This window comes from Gnatocerus cornutus, chromosome 8 (genome assembly GCF_029298725.1).
Source record: "Gnatocerus cornutus isolate USDA-ARS CGAHR chromosome 8, icGnaCorn1.1, whole genome shotgun sequence".
Lineage (NCBI taxonomy): Eukaryota > Metazoa > Arthropoda > Insecta > Coleoptera > Tenebrionidae > Gnatocerus > Gnatocerus cornutus.
Genome location: NC_142240.1, coordinates 8,605,071 through 8,626,249, shown reverse-complemented (window position 1 = coordinate 8,626,249; position 21,179 = coordinate 8,605,071). Strand labels below are relative to the sequence as shown.

General features: G+C 40.8%; 2 protein-coding genes and 1 pseudogene across 5 annotated transcripts; 1 reads left to right on the top strand and 2 right to left on the bottom strand.

Moving 5' to 3' along the window:
- Positions 1-215: 215 nt before the first annotated feature.
- bark (C-type lectin domain-containing protein bark beetle) lies at positions 216-16,733 on the bottom strand. Of its 3 annotated transcripts, XM_088042616.1 has the most exons (12): positions 16,348-16,733; positions 12,340-12,503; positions 6,144-12,295; positions 5,888-6,099; positions 5,484-5,839; positions 5,310-5,435; positions 2,434-2,448; positions 2,045-2,306; positions 1,790-1,997; positions 1,482-1,738; positions 1,318-1,436; positions 216-1,266 (listed from the first exon to the last, which is right to left on the bottom strand). In XM_088042616.1, the coding sequence occupies exons 1-12, from the start codon at positions 16,633-16,635 to the stop codon at positions 594-596; spliced, it is 8,832 nt and encodes a 2,943-aa protein (XP_087898742.1). In that variant the 5' UTR covers positions 16,636-16,733; the 3' UTR covers positions 216-593. The 3 variants fall into 3 exon arrangements, with proteins under 3 accessions (XP_087898742.1, XP_087898740.1, XP_087898741.1); XM_088042614.1 differs by having other exon boundaries at positions 216-1,436; XM_088042615.1 differs by lacking the exon at positions 2,434-2,448 and having other exon boundaries at positions 216-1,436.
- A 796-nt stretch (positions 16,734-17,529) lies between these two features.
- LOC148169469 (metallo-beta-lactamase domain-containing protein 1) lies at positions 17,530-18,436 on the top strand. The gene is made up of 2 exons (XM_088043351.1): positions 17,530-17,583; positions 17,640-18,436. Exon 2 carries the CDS (start codon positions 17,650-17,652, stop codon positions 18,277-18,279), a length of 630 nt encoding a protein of 209 aa, XP_087899477.1. The 5' UTR covers positions 17,530-17,583; positions 17,640-17,649; the 3' UTR covers positions 18,280-18,436.
- On the bottom strand, positions 18,364-21,045 carry LOC148169468 (ribonucleoside-diphosphate reductase large subunit-like; annotated as a pseudogene). The gene is made up of 3 exons (XR_015770568.1): positions 20,911-21,045; positions 20,685-20,862; positions 18,364-20,519 (listed from the first exon to the last, which is right to left on the bottom strand). The product of XR_015770568.1 is annotated as a ribonucleoside-diphosphate reductase large subunit-like (transcript).
- Positions 21,046-21,179: the final 134 nt, after the last annotated feature.

Below are 21,179 nucleotides of genomic sequence, written 5' to 3'. Positions count from 1 at the left end.
TGTGGTTTTTTCTTAGTTATCAACAGTTTTGTTGTTATAAATAAATTTACATTTTAGTTTAATTAGCATACCCGGGATTAAAACAACAAGCAAAATTGTTAATAAACAAGAAAGACAAATATATGTGTTGTTTTAACAGAATTTGAAATGTTGGATCTCTCATCCTTTGAGTTTTTGGATATTGGAATGTAAAAAATCGCGACAAACCTTACGAATCGGAAGAATCTTTTTATTCTGTAATAAAGTTTGTTATGTACAACGAGATCTTATTCACTATAAAATTTCTTAACATCTAACATAATAGAAAAAGCACTTCGCTATCAAAATAACAGTAAATATTTTAATTGCACTTACAAGATAGTCATAACAATTTTGTCTTGTCGGTGGCTCCGAGACCTCCTAGCTTATAATATAAATAAAGCAGTCATTTTGAAACAGTAAAAAACAATAAATAGTTAATTTCAGGACGTTACAATTTAAAACGAACACATGTTTTGTGATTGCCATAAAATACTAATAATTGTTCCTAGTATCACAAATCATCATAACGGATGATACACACAAAGTCAGTACGAGCTTATATCACAGTAGCCTCACATAGCTGTCTCCAGAGGCTGACTTTTACTTCTACTGTATTCGGTAATTGGGTGGTTGAGCTGTGGGCTTCCACCAGGAGGAGTGTAGTCGAAATTAGTCTCTAAGAGCACTTCACTCTTTGCCCGCGTTTTGGGCTTGGGATGATCGAAATCAGTTTCTAGAACGTCAGCAGAAGCGGGTCTGCTGTCAGGATCAGGCAAAGCCACCGTATTGAACTCTGGAGAATACTGAAGGTTTTCCAGTTTTTCTGAGTAACTCGGTGAACTAGCATCGACAGGAAACCGATTTTTTAGTTCGTTCATCAAGTTCGCGTTCGCGTTCGGTCTTTCCCTGCTGTAAATCGGGTCGTAGTTGCGGTTCTTGTTAAAATCGTCGATTCCTTTCTTCAGATCTAACGTGGAATCTGAGGTGTTGCTCAATGGTAAAGTGTCGGTATTGTAGTACTCGCTTGGAGGGTAAGACACGTTGTGTCCTCCATTATCTTGAATAATGGGGGTTTCATCATTGGTGTTCTCCTGGACACTCTCAGCTCTTGATTGATAGTTTGAGTTGGTAGCAAAAGTCGAATTATCCCTAAACCCTTCGTTCTTAAACCCTAGATCGTACCCATTCGTCTTCGCGTACTGATTCTCGAAGCGACTCGGAGACTTATGGTACTCAATCGTCGGGCTATAAGCAAAAGCAGCAGGATTAGGATTATGAGCCTCGTAAACATCATACGATTGATTGTCTTCGATGGAAGACGTGTACGTCGATTTTTCCATACTATCCAAAGACCCATTCGTGATCATCTTCTTATAATCCGAACTCTTCGTCAAAGTATCCGTAGATCTCGTGCTCTGCAACAACAAATTAGTCAAAGCCACACATCGCCGGTAACATACGAGTTGAGCAGCTTTCCGTCGATAACTCGCATCGGCGAAGCTTCCTGGAGCTAAACTTCCAACGGAACGCAACGAGTGCAAGCTTTGCCGAATGCTGTTCCTTCGTTCTAGTCGTTGAGTTTGGCGGAATTTCGATTTGTTCCACCAACAGATCGCCACGACGCCGATGAGGATAAGAGCGAGGGCTACACTGCATAAGACTGCAATGGTGACGACGTCGTCGGTTAGCGGGAGGATGCTGATGGACACTTTCGGGTCTGAAAAGAATGGCGTTGAGCTAATTCAACGGTTGTCGCTTAGTTATTTACCTATTTCGCACAAGAAAGGATGTTTTTGTCCACAGACGTCCGACTCGACCCTCTGATATGCAAAGACAGTGCATTCGTTTATTCTGTCGATGTGCTGCACCCACACCCTATCAGAGTACAAGTACCACTGTTGTTGAGACCTCAGGAAGTCGTACAGCTCGATGTAGTTCAAATTTCCCAGTAGATAAGGCACTGATGCGTTGTCGCTCTGTGAGATTAAGATTAGATTTAGGAGTCAAAAGACGAAAATTTCACCTGGCAAAACGCTTTCGCTTCATAAAAAGTCATGGGCGCGCCTATATAAATATAACACGTCCCCCCTATTAAATTCCATCCCGGAGGACACTTTTCGCTCTGTAAAATCGATCGATTGTTCAAATGAAAAGGCGTGTAAATAACTTCTAAAAGTCGTGTATCGTCACTTTGGTCCCTAATCCTCCCTCTTACTCCCAAGGTGTTGTTGAGACCCCAGTAGTTGTAAGCGGCGTCGATTTTAGTATTCCACAGTTGTAATGTGCTAGAGAGAACAGAAATTAGAATTTAAAAGTACAATTGGTGGGTGCATGCAACACAACGACTAAGCAGCATTTTAAGAATGCTTCAAACTAAGCTACTAAACATGTATTTGCTATGCTAAATCTTACCTGTTGAATTCAAATCTGCATGCACCATGCAACAAAACAAAAAAATGTTAGTTCAGGCTTATAAAATGGAAATTACGGGCCGATTTCAAGAAAGTCGACTTGAAATCGGCCCTTAATCTAAATATTTAGACCAATGGTGTTGTATGACCAAGTGTCTCATAATAAGTACTTTTTTGGTTTCCTTGATGTAGAAAGTGTTACAATGAGACATTGGAAGTATTACAGTGACGCCCAAAATAAAGTAGTGCAACTTTTAAACGACGAGGTAATCTATGCCTGTAATGTAGTTTTTTTGGAGATTGCGAATGCATTTAAAAGTAAAAGAAAGTAAGCAAATCACCGTATAAGTAATCTGCAACTGTATGTAATGTAATCTTTTTCGTTTGTTTTATTAATGTCATTGTTAAGCCTACAATAATAATCTTTTTCTCCAAACGTCACAAAAAGTTACTATTTTTTAGTCGTTTTTAGACAGTAAAGTAGACATGTTATAAGCGCTCGTTGACATGGAAACACTTTTGCTGCCTAGGCAGATTAAGTACTTTTTGTGACGGTTACTATTTGAGATTTACATTTTGTATGGCACTTGCACGATCTTAACTTTGAAACTCTTTTTAGAAACCAATATTTTTCACAGTAAATGTCATCAATGACAACTACATGCATAGCCATCCATGTTTTTAGTTCATTTTGGGTTTACTCATTGTCGGTCGTGGAACTGAATTTAACGTCGGGAGAAAAAGTAGTATTTGTTATTTGGCCGTAAAGTGGCTTTGCTGTCTCGCAATTTTGCATTCGCTACGCTTCGCCTTGCTACTGCAATTGCTCGACAAAAAGTACCACTTTTCTGCCATATAACAAAATCTACTATTTTCTCCAAACGTCACAAAAAGTCACTATTTTTTAGTCGTTTTTAGACAGTAAAGTAGGCAATTTTGTTATAAGTAGTGGAAAGCGCTCGTTAACATGAAATAGATACAGGTTGTCCGGAAAGTGACGCACCACCTTGAAAGGGGGTAATTGGGTGGTCCCCCAGTTGGCGTTAGTCAGGTCGGCTCATGAACGAGTAATGTAACTATGGTTTCACGTGAACCATGCCACACTGATCGAGATTGTTGATTCAAAAATTTTGTTAACAGTTTTTGGGCATTTCTTACAAGATTTTTCCGATTTTTTTTGCACCATGTCTTTGCGCAAAATGTTCTTTAAGTAACAAATTTATTTGAACGTAAAATTATTGCACAGAAATCGTTAATTTTCGCATCAAACTTTGTCTTTTGAACCCATCATTTCTCGAAAAATTGAAGACATGGATTTTTTTTAACATTTTTCCGGTGATCTATGGCATTGTCCGATGATATAGTTTCACGGTGGTGCGCGACTTTCCGGACAACCTGTATTTACATAACAAGTACGGAAGTACGGAGTGCAGATATTACACGAGTGTAAGAAAGACAGTTTCCGACGAGTTATGTACACTATTTTTCCTACGACCTTCCATAATCACCAATGAACAATAGTTATAGTTAGTTATTCTAAATATCATTTTTCTACGACCTCATATAAACGAAACGTATTCCACATATTTAGATGGTTGATGTTTTTGTTCATCCATTTACGAAAGTAAAAATCACTACTGTGATATAAATATATCCGCACAGACCTGTCAAAAGTGATTTGTCAGAAACGACCTAACCAATTAATTTTTACCATTATGCATGTTGTTTATAGTGAATCGTCTAGATATTTAAGACAAAAATTCAAGAATTACATTTCTTTTTCAAAATAACTGTCAATTTTGACAGGTCTGTGCGGATAAATTCATATCACACTAGTGACTTTTACTTTCGGAAATGGATGTACGAAATCATCAACTTTCGGAGTCATTTAACCGTGTGGAAAACGCCACTTTCATATGGGGTCGTAGGAAAACACTTTTGCTGCCTACGCAGAAAAAGTAGTTTTTGTGACGATTACTATTTGAGACTTACATTTTGTATGACACTTGCACGATCTTAACTTTGAAACTCTTTGAAACCAATATTTTTCACAATAAATGTCATCAATGACAACTACATGCATAGCCATCCATGCTTTAGTTCAATTTTCGTTTACTCATTGTCGGTCGTAGAACTGAATTTAACGTCTGGAGAAAAAGTAGTATTTGTTATTTGGCCGTAAAATGGCTTTGCTGTTTCCAATTTTGCATACGCTACGCTTCGCCTCGCTACTGCAATTTAATTGCTCGACAAAAAGTACCACTTTTCTGCCGTATAACAAAATCTACTATTACGCCTACTTTGAAAGCTTGTTTTACACAGCTCAATTTTAGAAAAATGTGGTCTAAGAGGTCGATTTCAAGTGTGACTTGCGTTACTGCAAATCCCATTTGCAACATAGCAACGCCAATCACATTGCTCATATCTTGGCAACGGTTGCAAATTTGCGTTACCGCAGTGACTTGAAATCGACCCGTAAGACTTCATTTTGGCCGCCACTGTATGTGATGTTTTCTTTTGTTAGTGACAATGGGCGAATATTCATAAATGTCTGCAAAAAGCAAAATCTGATTTCATTCTGTGGTATTTTATGTGTTCGAAAATCTGTTCCAAATTAGTGTCTCTACGGTCTGCTTCTTCTATCCCCTCATAAAAATGAATCCACTACTGTACTAATTAATGCAAAGTCCAATCATTCTCATAGCAAAAACTGGTTTTCAATCCCAAACAAACAATTACTTCATTCTGAGATTTGACCTCTAAATCCCGCAACGACTGTTTTGAATTAATCATGTGAATTCGCATTTTATCTAAATATTCGCTAAGCTACTCTACTCTAGCTATAGTGACCGTAATACCCTCAAAAAAACTACTTACAAAGATCTGTTCACTGTTATCATTTCGTAATCGTTATCTGGGTTAAAGAATATGTTATCCACGTAATGTTGACCTGCAGTTCCTGCAACGACAGTCGACCTGCTATGGATATGAACGGCATAATTGCTGAAATCCTACAATGTAGCTCTTTATAATTTACTTAAGTTAACTTACTGGTAGAAGCCGTTATGTGTCGTCGTTTGATAAATCGGAAGCCTCACTTTGTCAAATCCTGACACTTCTAGGTTTTGGAGACCAACATTCCGTTTCACGTAGTTTAGAGTGAAATTAGAGACTACCTGCTTGAGAATAATGTTATTATGATATCTTGCAACATTCCTAGTGAAGTAATTGCGGTAAATTATAACTTCTTGATACGGTGAGGATTGCCGTCCTTCTACGTAAAGCACCGGAAGATTGCTATTGTTAACAAACAAATTATTATGGATGTAGCCTTTCAAAGAAGTCGCTGATCCTCGCGAATCTGCTTTGATGGATAATCCGCCTTGGTTGCCTCCAACATGGTTGTTCTAAAACGAAAAGTATTGATTTTTATGCAGAGAGGTGGAAAGACTCACTCTGAAGAAAATCGTCTGTGTGTTCTGAATATCGATCTCCACTGCAGCGTTGCATGTGGTAAAGTTGCCGTAGAGTTTTTCACCGTTGTCACGGAATTGGTTCTTGTCGATGGTGAGAATAGGGTTGACTTCCCCGGCGGACACGTAAAGAACAGCGCCTTCTTTGTTGTTGTTTACGGTGGAGTAGGAGATGTTGTGTTGCACGTCGCGGTCTGAAAAATTAATTAGGGGGCGAAAAATTTCACTCCTAACTTACTAAATCCAATCGCTGAAATCGGCAAAGTTACAACTTCCGCGATGAAGCCATGATTTGACGACGCTCCGTTTGCAAACAACTTCACACTCAGACTTGGTAGTTTCGTCCGAACCAACTTCTTCTCGTTATGCGTGCTCATGGTTATATACTCCACCAGAGTGGAGGAAACGTTATAAATATCCCCATCATACAGTGAGATAAAATCAGGAATTCCATACTTCGTCGTCGAGTTAAACAGATTAAATTGTAAAAGACGGAATCCTAAAGGCTTGATGTTGTAGGCGCTCTTGAAAATCTTGATACAGTTAACTGGGTGGTTGTCGTATTTGTAGTAAACGAGAACGCGTTCTTCGATGCGGATTTCTTTGTGGGTGTCGCAAATGTCGACCAAACTGAAGAGGTTGTACGGCATGTTGAGACTCTTTAAGGGTGTGAAGCTTGATTCTTGGGATTCGCGCCCTTCGCCGGTGAGAGACAACACGTTGATTCCCACGCCGAGGGAATCTTCCACGGTGTTGTAGAGTAAGTTCATCGTGTTTGAAGGAGATATCAAGTTGATACCGTGAGAGGCACTTTTAGAAACGTGCACGTAATTGATCCTCGGGCTCTTGATAACGCTCTGGATCGCAGGGGATTTTTCGTTGTGTAGAATCCCAGCGCCGATTATGTTCACGTATTCCATTACGGATTCTTCAACTTGCATGGTGGAGTGCGTGTGGATGTCATGAATCCTATACGAGTACAACTGTTGTTCGAATTCGGGGTTGGCGAATCTGATCCCGCCCCAGTAGTCGTAACCTTGCTCCAAGTTCCTTTCCCCACAGTGGATAAAAACGAACTTCGCGTTCCATTTGCACTGATGGCGGTGTCCGAATTGTTGACCGTTCAACCGGATGGGACAATCTTCGTATTTCTTCTCGGTGCCTTTACATTGGAGAGGTTCAGGCCATGACCAAATCCGCGACAGGGAGTTACTGTGGAACTCAATTCTGATGTCGTGGTCAAAGAACGCGTTCAGAGGGTCAAAACCGAGTTCTCGGCACACTACTTGGGCGTTGCGCTCAGTAAAACGAGGATCACACATCGGAATCCACTGAAGCGTGGTCTTGTTGAAGTACTCCAAGAAACCTTGGCGTGGAGTCCGCTCATCACCGTCGTAGCAACTCCGGCCTTGGCACAATCGGATGCTTTCTTCGCCGACCATGTTCTCCACTTGGCGCTTTTCGCGGACTATGGGGTTGTCTTCGTACGATTCTATGTATCCAGTTTTCGAAGCAGGACGCATGGTGATCTCGGCACCTTCGTAAGCTTGCGCTTTTAAACTCCCCAGAACTAGAATACCAACATTGGGGGCAAACTCCATCACAACCCCCGGCTCGATGGTCAAAGTAACTTTTGGCATCACAGTTATGTCCGATTGCACGATATAAGGCATGCCGCGGTTGTACAACACTAAGTCACTGGTAAGTCTACCTCCGAGGTGGTTCAAGTCCATGGAAGTATTCCCATTAAACGAGGTCGAATAACTCGATTCAAAATCGTCAGCTAGAAGGTACGGCTTGAATTGGGCCATCGCGTAGTTGTTCCAGTCATCAAAATCGAAGATTTTGTCTTTGATTTCGACTTCATTGCTGCTACCCCACCAGTTTTCACGCACGTTGAGATGACTATCAATCTTCGCGGTGTTAATCCCAGCGATCAATTGATAGTCCAGTTGATTCTCTGAGAATAGGTTTCTGAAGACGCTGACTTTTTGGATTCCCCGGAACGCGACCACACTCGTTGGGTCCTTTTTCACTTGCAGAATCCCAAAACTTCGCCCAGCCACTCCGAATCTATTGTTCCTAAGCTCGTTGAAGCTAAATTGAGCGGGTACTTCCCCGATGATCTCTGACTGACTGTTTGAAACAAACTCGATAACGAATTTGCCGCTGTTGTTGTTAAACTTATTTCTTCTAATCAACAACTTCTTTTCCATTCCTCCGACTGAGATGAGTCCAGTGGCGCAATTATTATCATTGAAAACGTTATTAGTAATGTTAACCACCGCGTAGTGCCCTTCGATATTGAAAGTGAATTTCCTGTTATGTGTCCAAGTGTTGTTATCCATGTAGACAGAATGCGTGAAGTTTTCGTTGTACTGCCAAACGTACGGTAGATGTATTTCAAAACCTGCAGCGTGGTTCCTTTCGATGGTGTCATCCTGAAGAACGTAGTGGAAAATGTTGTTGGACGACCTCATGTCTCTCGAGAAGTGATAAAACCCTTTCCCGTTATCCGTGATCAAAGAATTGTTAACCATGATGATGACCTCGGAAATGTTACTCCGATGCAAGTCCCAATGAGGCGAATGTACAAAGAACGCTTCGTTCTGATTATGAGAAATCTCACACTCATAAAATTGAAAAGTTTCGTTGGCTTTGCGCAAGAAATGATTCCCTAGCTCGTCTAAATACCGATTGTAATACGACGCATGAAGCCCAAAGTGGTTGTTGCGGATCTTAGACTTCCGGAAAGTGACTGTGGGAACGGGACCTTTAACGATCCGCTTATACACGTTCTGAATTGGAGCTTTGATGGTGCTGATCACAAGAACAGTACCACCCAAAGCGTAGTTGCCACTGCTGTACTCGAGGATAATCCCATGGCTGCTTGAAGTCGTTGGAAACACTGTTAAATCGCGTTTAAGCACCCAAGTCGTGGCTCTCGGGTTGTACGAGATCGCGTCCTGAATAGTAATACTCTCGGTGCTGCGATTCTCAATTGGGTTCAAAAGCTGGATCCCAATAACCCATCCTGGATCGCTAGTGAACCTGTACACTTTCTCAACACTCTCTCCAACAATCTTCGATGTCACCAAGTACTTAGTTTCGCCTCGTTCCACGCGGATGCTGTTTTGGTTCGAACTGAAAGGAATCATCATCGGTTTATACACATTTGTGTTGTCTTCAGTGGTTAAAAACCACCCTGCAAACTCTCTTTGTTGCAATCCTGTTAACACAGGGTCATGTTTTACCCCCACGAAGTTGTTCTCCACCACGCTACCAAAAACATTGAAGCCCAGTTGTTTTAAACTAATTCCCGCACCTCTGTTGTTCGAGAATTCGGAATTTTTTATTTTGTTTATGGTGTCGTCGGTGAAGATGTCCGCGTACAACACTTCTAGACCGTGGTGGTAGTTATCAGAAACGCGGATGTTCTCGAAGTTGTGACGCGCGAAATCGATCTGAAGAGCAGATTTGAAGGTGCTGGTCGCGTAGTCTAGTAATCCCGCCCTTTCGATGGTCATGTATTGCATGTTACTTCGTTCAGCCAAAGCACCAAAGCGCACGCCGGCCCAAGATGACTTGTAGCAGCGGATTCCGACGTCGTTCTCGTGGTTGCAAGAATTTTCAAAGTTTCCTTTAGACTCCGCTTTACATTTTGTGATATCTAAGTCGAAATCATCGCAATCAACATTGGATAAAACAACATCTTCCGCGGTTCCGGCAGCTGGAATTTCGTTGCGCTCCAGATACCAGTCTTCAGGGTTGAGGACATAACCGAGTTGTTGACACACCAAAGCGGCGTTTTTGATCGTCCAACGGTAGTTACAAACAGTGCCCCATTGGTTATTGATTTTGATCTGGAGGCGCCCCTCTGTCTCTGTAGCTCCTCCTAGTAACCTAATCGGAATCTTGGATTCCGTCGGCAGGATTTCCGTTTCCGTGTCGTAGAGTTCAGTTGTCGTTTCATTGTCGGGGGCATAAACTATTTCTTCTTTCAGCGTGAATTTGATGCTGTCAGGTTCCGTTCCTCGAGCTTCCAGTTTTCCTCCGACCATCATTCCAATAGACGGCGGAAAACGCAGTGTAACTCCCGGATCCAATGTTAATTTTCCTCCAGGTCGAATACTGATGTCTTTGTCGACGATGTACTCTCCGGCGGTTAACGTTTCTTCGCCTTCCACTTCTCCACCGACTCTGTTCGAGTTTGCTGATACAAACTTCGGAACGTACAGTTGGTTCTCGTAAGGAGAGGTCCTGGTGGTTGTCGGGTTCGAATTGTGAAGAAGGAACGGCACGAAATTGATCTTCGCCAAATTGTAGCGCTCTGATCGGTGGAAAAGTCGTGGGAAAATGATTTCATCACGACTGCCTCCCAACCAATTATAAGTACAATTGATGGATTTACTTTGATCTTCGAGATGACTCCCGATCTCGTACTTAGACCCAGGATTCTCAATGATGTTTCTGAAGATATCTACGTTGTCAGAACCGACGACAACTGGCGCCGCGACGCGACTCCTCGGGTTTAGCACCGAAACCGAACCATCCGAAGGTAGAAACGGCTCTGTGATGATGTTCCGTTGGACAAAGTTGCGAGTGAATAAAAGAGATTGTTCTTGAGCGTAAGGAGACAAAGCTAAGTTCGCCACAAACGTCCCGGAATTGTTAATAAAGTAGTTTTGAACTACTTCTATTTTTGTTCTTAGCACGTTGAATTCTTCCAGAGGCTTGTTTTTGATCAACAACGCCCCAAAGTACCCTTGCCGGAAATGGTTGTACTCTATTTTCGCATCGAGGTTAACAGCAGGGGTGATTCGAAGCGCTATGCGGTGGTTGCTAATAAACTTGTTGTGACCTATCTGAAGCGTCGTTGAAATGTTTGACGGTTTCCAACAAGCGAGAATCTCTAAAGCGTCGTTTTCCGAATCCCTGAAAGTGTTTCCCGTGAAATTGAACAAAGACTCGCCGCAGAAGTTTCCGTGGAGAATTCCCGTGTCGAGGTTTTTGTAAATTTCGGAATACTGCACCACCGTCGTCTGGTTGACTATCAAGAATTCAGTCTTCCGGGTGTTATTCAACCAAACAGCAACACCATAACCAGAATTTGAACTAACAGTAGACCTCGAAATGTTTCTGCTACCTCCGGTGTAAGTGATGTTAATTCCATCCCCTTCGTTGAAAGAAATGCGACTTTCGGTAACGTTGATGTCTCCAACGCCACTGGTCACGTGGAGTCCAGCCACGTGTTGGTTTTTAGACACGGAAGACTTATAAACATGAACCTGCGACCTCAAGTTGTCTACGGCGATGCCGCGACCGACATTCTCAGAAACGTCGGAGTAACTAACATTTAAATCGTAGCTCTTAGTGGGACCTGCAAGAAACCTCATGAACATGACAGTTTCAGTTCTTGGGGCAGCCCGGAATTTCACATAGATTTGTCTTCCGGTACTTGTAATAGATTGCATGCGTGTGTTGTTTCTGAGCGAAAAAGAAGTCAACAGGCGGTGGTTTAAAGTGGAGCCGTCATAAACCTCCACCGTGGCGCTATCATTCAATTTTGTAACGACTCGTGAAATTGTTAAAGTAATGACGCTACCATAGCGAGTACTGAAGACTTTATCACAGGACTTCATCTGGTTCACAAAGATTGTTTGTTCGGCGTATAACTGCAAGGGGAAGGTTTGACTGGACACCATCGCCAAGTTGCAGAAGTCGCTGTATCCAGACCTGTCGGTTCTTTCATCTGGGCGTTCTTCCGCCCGCACGTATCTAATACCATCACCTCCGTTCTCATTGATGGTGCACCCATCGATATGGGTCGAACCGTAACTAGAGTTCACAAAGAGACCATAGCCTCTGTTGTTACGTAAAGTGCAGTTGTTGATACTAATCGGCCCCTCAGGTCTTGTGATGTTGATGCCGTTGTACGCGGAGTTGATAATTTCCAACTGCGCCATCATCGGTGGTATTCCCTCAACTTCCACAGCGCTGGTGGCATTCTGATCTCGCCCAGCCCCCGCGTACAAAATCTGCACGTAATGCAACTTCGACAACGACATCGGCACGTACAAAGTGTTCGACAAAGTCAAAATTTTATTAAACTTCGCATCTTCGAATCTTATCCCCCTCCAGAAAGGCAAAGTTAAATCGTGTCGTGGCAAACACTCAATCGCTAAATCTGGATGATAGTCACACACCCCCGACCCCATTTGTCTACTATCCCACTGACAATTAAAAAGAGAGTTTTCCGTTCCGACACATCTCGGTTCTTCGTAGAGAAGTCGCGGTTTCAACGGCATCTGACGGTCGAACCAATTGAAGAAAGTCCCTCCCTGGAAGCCGAGTTGTCTGCAGGCCGTCTCCATGTCGGCCCGCGTCCAACTGAAGCTAAATTAGTACGAAATTACAAATTTCAAAACACTTACTTCTTTGAATTGGTACAAACACTGCGCCAAACGCCATTGTGCCGTACTTGAACTCGACCGGCGAGAATTGTGGGGCCATCAGAGAGACGAATGTCGGGGAAATAGATGGTTTTTGCGGAGGTGTCTTCCGCGGTCGTAAATACGATTCGCTCGTTTTCTGCCCCCTGTAAATGGAGAGAAAGAATGAAAGTCGTTTAAGGTCAGAAGAGGAGCTTTGTTTGTATTGTAAGTGAAGGACGCATTTTGTAAGATGTAATTGTACAGGCTCACGGCGCCGCGGTTAGCATTATAATTGCACAAGGTTGGAGCTTGACTCATGAGGTATGAAGTCGTTGGTTTTTAACGGAAAAGAGGTGTGGCGAATATTGAAAACTATTTTATTAATGCCACGAGAAAAATACTAACAATGAAGCTACAAGCTACGGTTAATTCCAAGAATCAAGAGCAAATCGTCTCCCATCAAGATAAATATCAAATATGTTAAATGACCCCACCAACGGTTTCGTAAGAGGTCTTGTTGACTCTACGCACTTTCTTTTCGCTTGCTGCCAAAACTTGAATTTTCCACGCTCACCAACTCCGAGCGGAAATAACGCTTGAAAAATTGTTTGGCTCTGTTTAAAATCGTTACCAGAGCAGAATTATCTGCACAAAACAAAGTTCTTGGGATGATGTTAGCGATGCATAGTAAACGCTACGGTACACTCAGGTCAATGACAGACTCTCAGAGGTCTGTCTTGGAGACTAAGAAGTGCACCTAGAATAATAACTTTACTCTTGATGACCCTGTTTATGGAGGTTAATCAACTAAGTCTTCACGTGGGAGTCAATGAAACAGTTTTGGAAGAAACGTACCCACTTTCATTAAATTAGCGCACGCGGCAATTATTGTTTTAGTTCAAAAATATTCAACCGTGCGTGCAATTTTAATAACAAACAATGACGATTACTTCACGAGCTTGCAAAATTTTCTAATCATTAGGAAATCATCATTTCGTTCAATTAACGTCGAGATGGTATTTGCGGGTACGAAGTAGAAACGGAAATTAGCGATAATTTTAATACGTTGATTCTAATTGCGTTCCGAGGTTCACTGGGGTCAAGTAATTAAAAAAAACCCAATTGGATTAGTCAGGAGAGTTTTTAAATGGTCAGTCATTATTTTATTTGCTTCACAAATAAGGTGGCAGGATGAGGGAAATTGTTTAATTACTTTCGCTCGTGTTTGATTCCGAACAAGGAAGTGTGGGTTTTAATTAACGATCTAATTGTTAAAAATTTAATGAGAGAAATGCTAGTTCAGTTAAATGCAGCAGGTAAGTCGTCAACAGGATGTGGGCAATTCGGGCATCTAAATTCCAGAAGAGTTTATCACAACAATTTTTGATGACTTTATCATTGCACTAGAACGCAATTACGAAACTCCTATAAATAGTTCAATTTGTGGTTGATAGATAACAATTCTGATGGTTATTAGCTCTGTGGAAATTTCAAACCACCAGTCATCTACCGTTTCGCCAAATCTAGCCCAAGAAGCCAAACAAATATTGAATTTTGATAAATTTCAATAGATCCTTCACACACTACTACCCAGACAATGCATGCAGGTTATTTACTTTTGTTATCACAACATGTGTTTCACACCTGATAACGTATCTCTTACTAATTGCTTCAATTTAAACCCAACACGTCGTTTCCCGAGAATTTGTGATTAGACTAGACAAATTAAAAAAATGTTTGAATAGAGCAACACAATAATTATGGTACCTGCGCCCAAACAACCATTATGATGCATGGGACAATCAAACACCGGAAAAGGAAGCAATGTGGCTGCAAACAATCCATAGGAATGTAGCATCCTTGATTTTTTTATCACCGATTGACTAATTCTTCAGTTATGACGTCGAGGTGAGTCAGTTGGGTGAGCGGCGACGACATGATAATTATGAACATTTATTGGAAATGGAACGTTTTTCTGGGACATTTATGAGTCAATCGTTTATCGGGTGAGTCACAAGTTGGAAACGATAGCGTGGCTTATCTATTAAATCAAAATTGTAATAAATTTAATAAGAAAGATATGCATGTAATGATTGTGGGATGGCATGAACAGGAGTTGCGTTGAGATTTACTAGAATTCGAACAAAGAAACGTGAAATTAGAGCGTCTTTCTAGCATAAACATTTTACATAATGACTATGTAATTAAATGGAAATGCAAATAATAAAACATGTCCAAATTAAATATTACGACATTAACGTTTGTAACTACCATATCACTAAAACTGTTACGAACATAAATTATTGCAAATCTGGCAATTTTATTTGCGCGTTATCATTTCTGTTTGAACGAATTATATTTTGCACCTGTTTTCAGAAAAATGTGGGTTTTGATAAGATAAAGTAATACAATTACAATTCGATGACATAACGTAATCAAAGGTGTGGTTCGGGCAATTAAAAAAACCCTTAAACGTGAGATAATCACACATTTTTTTTACAAAAAAAATCTGAAGCTCGTGTCAAACGCACTTACGTCTTCAGTATTTTACCAAGTATGTAACTACAGGGTGATTTGTTTCAATATTAATCAAAGTCGGCGTTGAAATTTTAGGGTGTCATTTCTTACACCAAACGATTTTCCACAAAATTGCATTTTTCATAAGAATAAAAGTTGAGATTTGAACCACAATAATGGATGACAACCGAAAAACGGATAAAACTTCTTCTGACAGTCGCAATCCCTCAAATGAAGTATAAAATTGAATTCGACATTAATGACAAATTCATTAGAAGCATTGGCGTATCATGTAGCAACATTTCGCCATTAAACAAATGTGTTTTAATTGTGTAAAATGTCTTCAATTATTCATGTTGCTCGCCGGTTTTAAGAGTTTTTAGCACACAAATAATTAAATAATTAAACTTTGCCCCCTGACGCCAGTTAATTCTACGTGTCAACCCTTCAATGAGTGTGGGAAATTAGCTAAGACCTACGTGCTAAAATGCGAAGCCACCTTTGATTAGTATTAAAAGAATCACACTGTTAATCTTAATATTTTAGTTTCCAGAAGCATCAAAACACAATCTTGAAATTTTTGTTTTCGAATCTAAATTTATTCCGTTTTTAGATTTATAATTCTATGGGTCGGTTTACAGAAGCTATGTTAAATCGTTAATTTTAATTAAATACTTAACATCATGTTAAAGTGACATGTGATCGTTTTTCCGCCAATCAATCGTCAAATTAGTTGCCAGATTAACTTAATTTCAATTAAATTATTGTGTAAACCGGCCTAAGTTACGACGATGAAATTTTGATAATAGCGCGATTTAACTTTTTCAAGCTTGTGCTAACATCAACACCTGTTTTGACATAATTGTCACACGTGCCAGACTAATTTATGTGGACTAGGGGTGTAATAATTGCATAAAGTTTGGAAACTCCTTCCTGTACATTTAAATTGGGGTTAAAAGCACGCAATATTAATTTTCAGATCGTCACTAAATTCCAGCATTTATTGTAATGTGCAAACATTTTAAAACAAATGCATTACTCACATTCGAACTAGAAAAAAATCAGTTTTGGTAGTTATCAGAATCAAACGTGACGAATTTATTGATCAGCGTTTTATCACAGAATCAACATTTTTACGAATCGGGTACAAAAAAACAATTTCTATTATTTCAAGATATGGTATAATTAATAGAAATGTTCCATGATTTCTTAAATCAGTCGAATTGGAACCAAAGGAAACCGTAATACAATTTTTTATAACATTGAAAAGTGTTTGTTTATTTCGCAAACTGTGAAACAGATACCTAATTACCTTATCTTCACCAATGTCGTTTATCTGATACCTTTTCATTTTGTAAATACTAAGATAAGCTCTTTGTTCCCAATAACTACAGGTACTTTAAGCGTTTCTTAATGACGCATTACTATTCCAATGAAAGCGGATGAAAACCTCGATTTTCCTTTTTATTAATACTGTCACAAGTTACTTACAACAGCAGTTAAAACGCCTCGAACGGTAATTCCAACTTGAGGTTCAACATGTATGGTAACTCCAGGTTCGATGATTAATTCCGCGTTTCTTTCGACGATGATGTCGTTTCGGAGCCAATACGGACTCTTGGTCCTCTCAAACACTAATTTATCGTTGACAATGGTGCCGCCAGGATGCTCGGTCCTGACCCCTCTTGAATTCTCCGTGCTCGCGAAAAACACCGTTTCTTGTAACACCACTCCATTTATAATCGCCAAAAGACACAACGTCCTCAAAAAACTGAACATTATCGCACAAATCGAGCCAGCATCACGCACAAAAGGCACTTTTCGAACTTTCAACCGTTAGAACACTCTTCACCACGACTGAACTTTAACTCACTTTCTTCTAACGTATTTATGTCGAAATAGTCGCATTGCCAGCGCGGAACATTAAATCGATTAATCGACGACGACGAAACCGCACAAATTGTTGAATTTCGACTGACTTTTCGGACGCCTTTCGAACAAACAAAGCTTTGGATTTTTGGAATACGTTTTTTAACGCACGGGAGGGACGGTAGGCGCGGTTTGACTTGTTTTTTACTGAAAGAATCTCGTCACGTGACCAGGTGAACCCCCACTCACCTGTACAGGTTGAACAGGTGCGACTGTATTTCTCGGTCCGATAGATAGCGCTTTGTGTGCTGAGGGTACAGAGGATGGATTTCGACTGGGATGAGCTTTTCGTTGCATTTCATGGAACACGGGAACTGTAATTACGCGTGGGATGCCAATTAGAGGCGATTCACCTTGCGATGCAACCATTTCCGCATAGATACCAATGGGACTTCGGACGACAGTAATTATTACGAGAGAAAGATTAATTCGACATCCCCGCTTGATCCTTTGAAATAAAGAAGTCGCTACCACTTTCCCGATCCTACGGTTTGAGTTACTACACCATAACACTCCGTTTTCAAAAGCTGAAGTTATGATCACATTCAAACCATTTTTTGGTGCGATAAGTCTGCGGTTTTGCAGCCTTTTGAAGAACAAGTTGAATTTAGCGACCAACAAATAGAAGTGCATGCATTTAAAGACTTTAATTCAATACCAATATCAGAATTTTACAACAAATTTAGTTTTTTAAAATTTATCAAAAAATTGGCGCGTTTTATTGGTTGCCTACTTTACAGGCGCAGGTCACTGTTTACTATTGACACTTTCATAACCTCAAAACGCACGATTTGACAGGTAGTTTTTCTTCTTCATATTTTTGTTTTCAATGCAGTTTTATTCTTTATTTTCAGATTAGAACTAATGAAAGTCGGCAGTAGCCCCCAAGTGGTAGTCCTTCATGAGGGTTACTCTAAAGACGAAGGTACGTCAATGCTGGCAAACTGCACCTGTTCCCTCATTAAAGGCCAAAATAACATAATAGTCGACACAATGACTGCCTGGGATGACCGTACAATTATGGAAGGTTTATCTAACAACAATTTATGTCCGGCTCAAATAAATTTCGTGGTTTGTACTCACGGGCATTCAGACCATGTAGGTTGCAATTATTTGTTCCAAAATGCAACTCACATTGTGGGTTTTAGTGTTTCTCATAAAAACAAGTACTTTTATCACGATTTCAAGTCGAAAGAATATTTAATTGAAGATAAAATCAAAGTTATAGCTACTCCTGGACATACTCTACAAGAAGTTTCTGTAATTGTGGAGACTGATGAAGGAGTTGTTGCTATAACAGGAGATCTGTTTGAAAAAGAAGAGGATTTAAAGGATGATAATATTTGGAAAGATGCTGGCAGTGATTCTGAAGAGCTGCAGGTGATTAATAGGAAAAAGATCTTGGAGATGGTGGATTACATTGTCCCAGGGCATGGGCCCATGTTCAAAATACCAAAAGTTGAGTCCTTGCGAAACCCTTTAAAATCAAAGTAAGCAGAAATGGTGGATGCGCCCTATTCCAAAATAGTGTTTTTTTCTTTTCATGTTTCTTTGACTCAAGGAGAATATTTGCATTTCTGTTCAAAAAAACTTTTAATGCTTACACAAAATACAGAGCTACATATAAACGATATCAAATAATAGACTTAGGCGCTGCACATCTCGCAAGCCCCAGGATTCTGCAGCAAGCACACCAAAGCTGCTTCTTCCTTTTCAGTCAACTTCATCCCATCCTCCTTCTCTCTAATCCCATTAGTACCATTTTCTTGCCTCGCAATCAGTTTCGTCTTATCCACTGTGAACTGAATCGGATTTGCCGCAGGTTTCGTCCGCAGATAGTACATCCCTGTCTTCAACCCTTTCTTCCAACCATAGGAGATGCGATGTGTACATTCATCGACTGACTCTGATCGATAAAAGCCCCACGATCTGCAGCCATGTCAATTATAACTTTCTGTGAGATTTCCCAGACTGTTTTGTAGATTTTCTTCAAATCGTCAGGGATTTCGGGGATGTTTTGAACGGAGCCGTAATTTGCGATGATTTGGTTCTTCATGTCTTCGTTCCAAAGGCCGAGATCGGTGAGGTCTTTAAGGAGGTGCTGATTCACGACTTGGAGTTCTCCAGAGAGGACGCGGCGGACGTAAATGTTTGATGTGTAGGGTTCGGTGGATTCATTGTTACCGAGGATTTGAGCAGTGGAGGCTGTCGGCATGGGGGCTAGGAGGAGTGAGTTTCGTACGCCGTGTTTCGCGATTTTTTGTTTAAGAAGCGACCAATCCCAGAGGTTGGTCGGCTTGACGTTCCACATGTCGTACTGAAGGATTCCTTTGCTCACTGGGGATCTTTCTCCGCGATTTCGCAACTAGCCTCCAAAGCACCGTAATACAAAGTTTCAAAGATCTGAGTGTTTAAAAGCTTCGCCTTCTCGCTATCGAATGGCATCCTCAAAAGAATGAAGGCGTCGGCTAAGCCTTGGACACCAAGACCCACAGGTCTGTTCCTCATATTCGAATTCCTCGCTTCATCCAGGGGATAATAATTAACATCTTGTTTAACAACAACAATTAACAACTTTGTTGAGGTTCTTGGTAACAACTTTGACTACTTTTTGAGTTGTTGGAAGTCGTAACCAGTGCGCTCGGGGTTCACAAACATGTTCACGGCGATGGAGGCCAAGTTACACACCGCGACTTCGTCCTTGGACGTGTACTCAACGATTTCCGTGCAAAGGTTGCTGCTCTTGATGGTTCCTAAGTTTTGTTGGTTGCTCTTTCTGTTGCAAGCATCTTTGTAGAGCATATAAGGAGTCCCTGTTTCAACCTGTGATGAGTAAATAGCCCTCCAAACATCACGAGCTGGTAACTGCCGGATAAACTTCCCCTCTTCTTCGTATTTTTGGTATAACTTCTCAAACTCTTCGCCCCAACAGTCTGCGAGTCCTGGAGATTGGTAAGGACACATCAGTGACCATTTTTCGTCAGCATCCACGCGTTTCATGAAGAGGTCAGGAGTCCACATGGCGTAGAATAAATCTCGAGCTCTCTCCTCTTCTTTCCCTGTATTTTTCTTCAAGTTTAAGAAATCCATAATATCGGCGTGCCACGGTTCTAAATAAATCGCACAAGCTCCAGGTCTCTTGTTACCGCCTTGATCTACGTATCTCGCCGAGTTGTTAAAGACTTTTAACAGAGGAACAAGACCTTTGGACACCTTCTCCTTAGTGGTATTTGTAAATTCCGTTCCCTTAGCTCGGATATTATGCACGCTGACTCCTAACCCTCCCGCGGTTTTCGAAATTTTTGCGCATTGAACCAAACACCGGTAAATTCCCTCGAGGTTATCTTCCGGCATTGTCAACAAAAAACAAGAAGAAAGTTGGGAGTTTGGCGTCGCTGCAGCGAACATAGTGGGGCTCGCGTGCGTGAAGTATCGTTCCGACATGAGATTGTACGTTTCAATAGCCGCCTCGATGTCTTCGCCGTGGACGCCAACAGCAACGCGCATCAACATGTGTTGGGGACGCTCAGCGATTTTACCATTGATTTTAAGCAGGTAGGAACGTTCAAGAGTTTTAAAACCGAAGTAATTGTAAGAAAAATCGCGGTCGTAGATGATGCAAGAGTTGAAACGGTCGGCGTTTTTCATCACGATTGAGTGGTGGAAATCGGAGATCATGGGGGTTTTTCGGCCGGTTTTTTTGCTAACGGTGTTGTAGAGGTCATCTATTACATCTGTTGGAGAACATAGGGTCACTACACTAATCACTAATTAAAATGTGTTTGTTAGAATTAATTTAGTTGGTTTCAAGGATCTCGTAGTAGGTTGGGGAGCGGAAAAAATGTTCATTTACATAGTAAAACACTACTTTTAGGCATAAAGATCTACTCTTCACTTACCACTAAACTGCTTCTTTGTTTCTTTGTGAAGATTAGACACAGCAATTCGAGCAGCCAGAATAGCATAATCTGGATGATGAGTCGTCATCATAGCTACAGTTTCGGCTGCTAAAATATCCAATTCGACTGTCGTAATCCCTGGATATAATCCACTGATCACTTTTAAAGTAATCGACACCTAGGAAAAAACTGTATTTTCTGCAAAAAATGGGGAATATGTAATTACCGGCTCCACATAGTCCATATTTAAGCCGTAACATAATTTCTGAATACGGGATGTGATTTTATCCAGGTACACCTGTTCCCTTCTGCGTCTAAATAAAAAATAACTCCTTGATTTGAGCATAACCTCAATTTCGTTGTATTTACCTCGCTTTAGAACGTAGTTTTTCGTTGGGGTATTGACCATGTTTGACGATTTCACAACACAATCAAGAAATTAAAGAGAACAACTAGACGATGAAGGGTGAAAACAAACAAAATAACAGAAAGTAC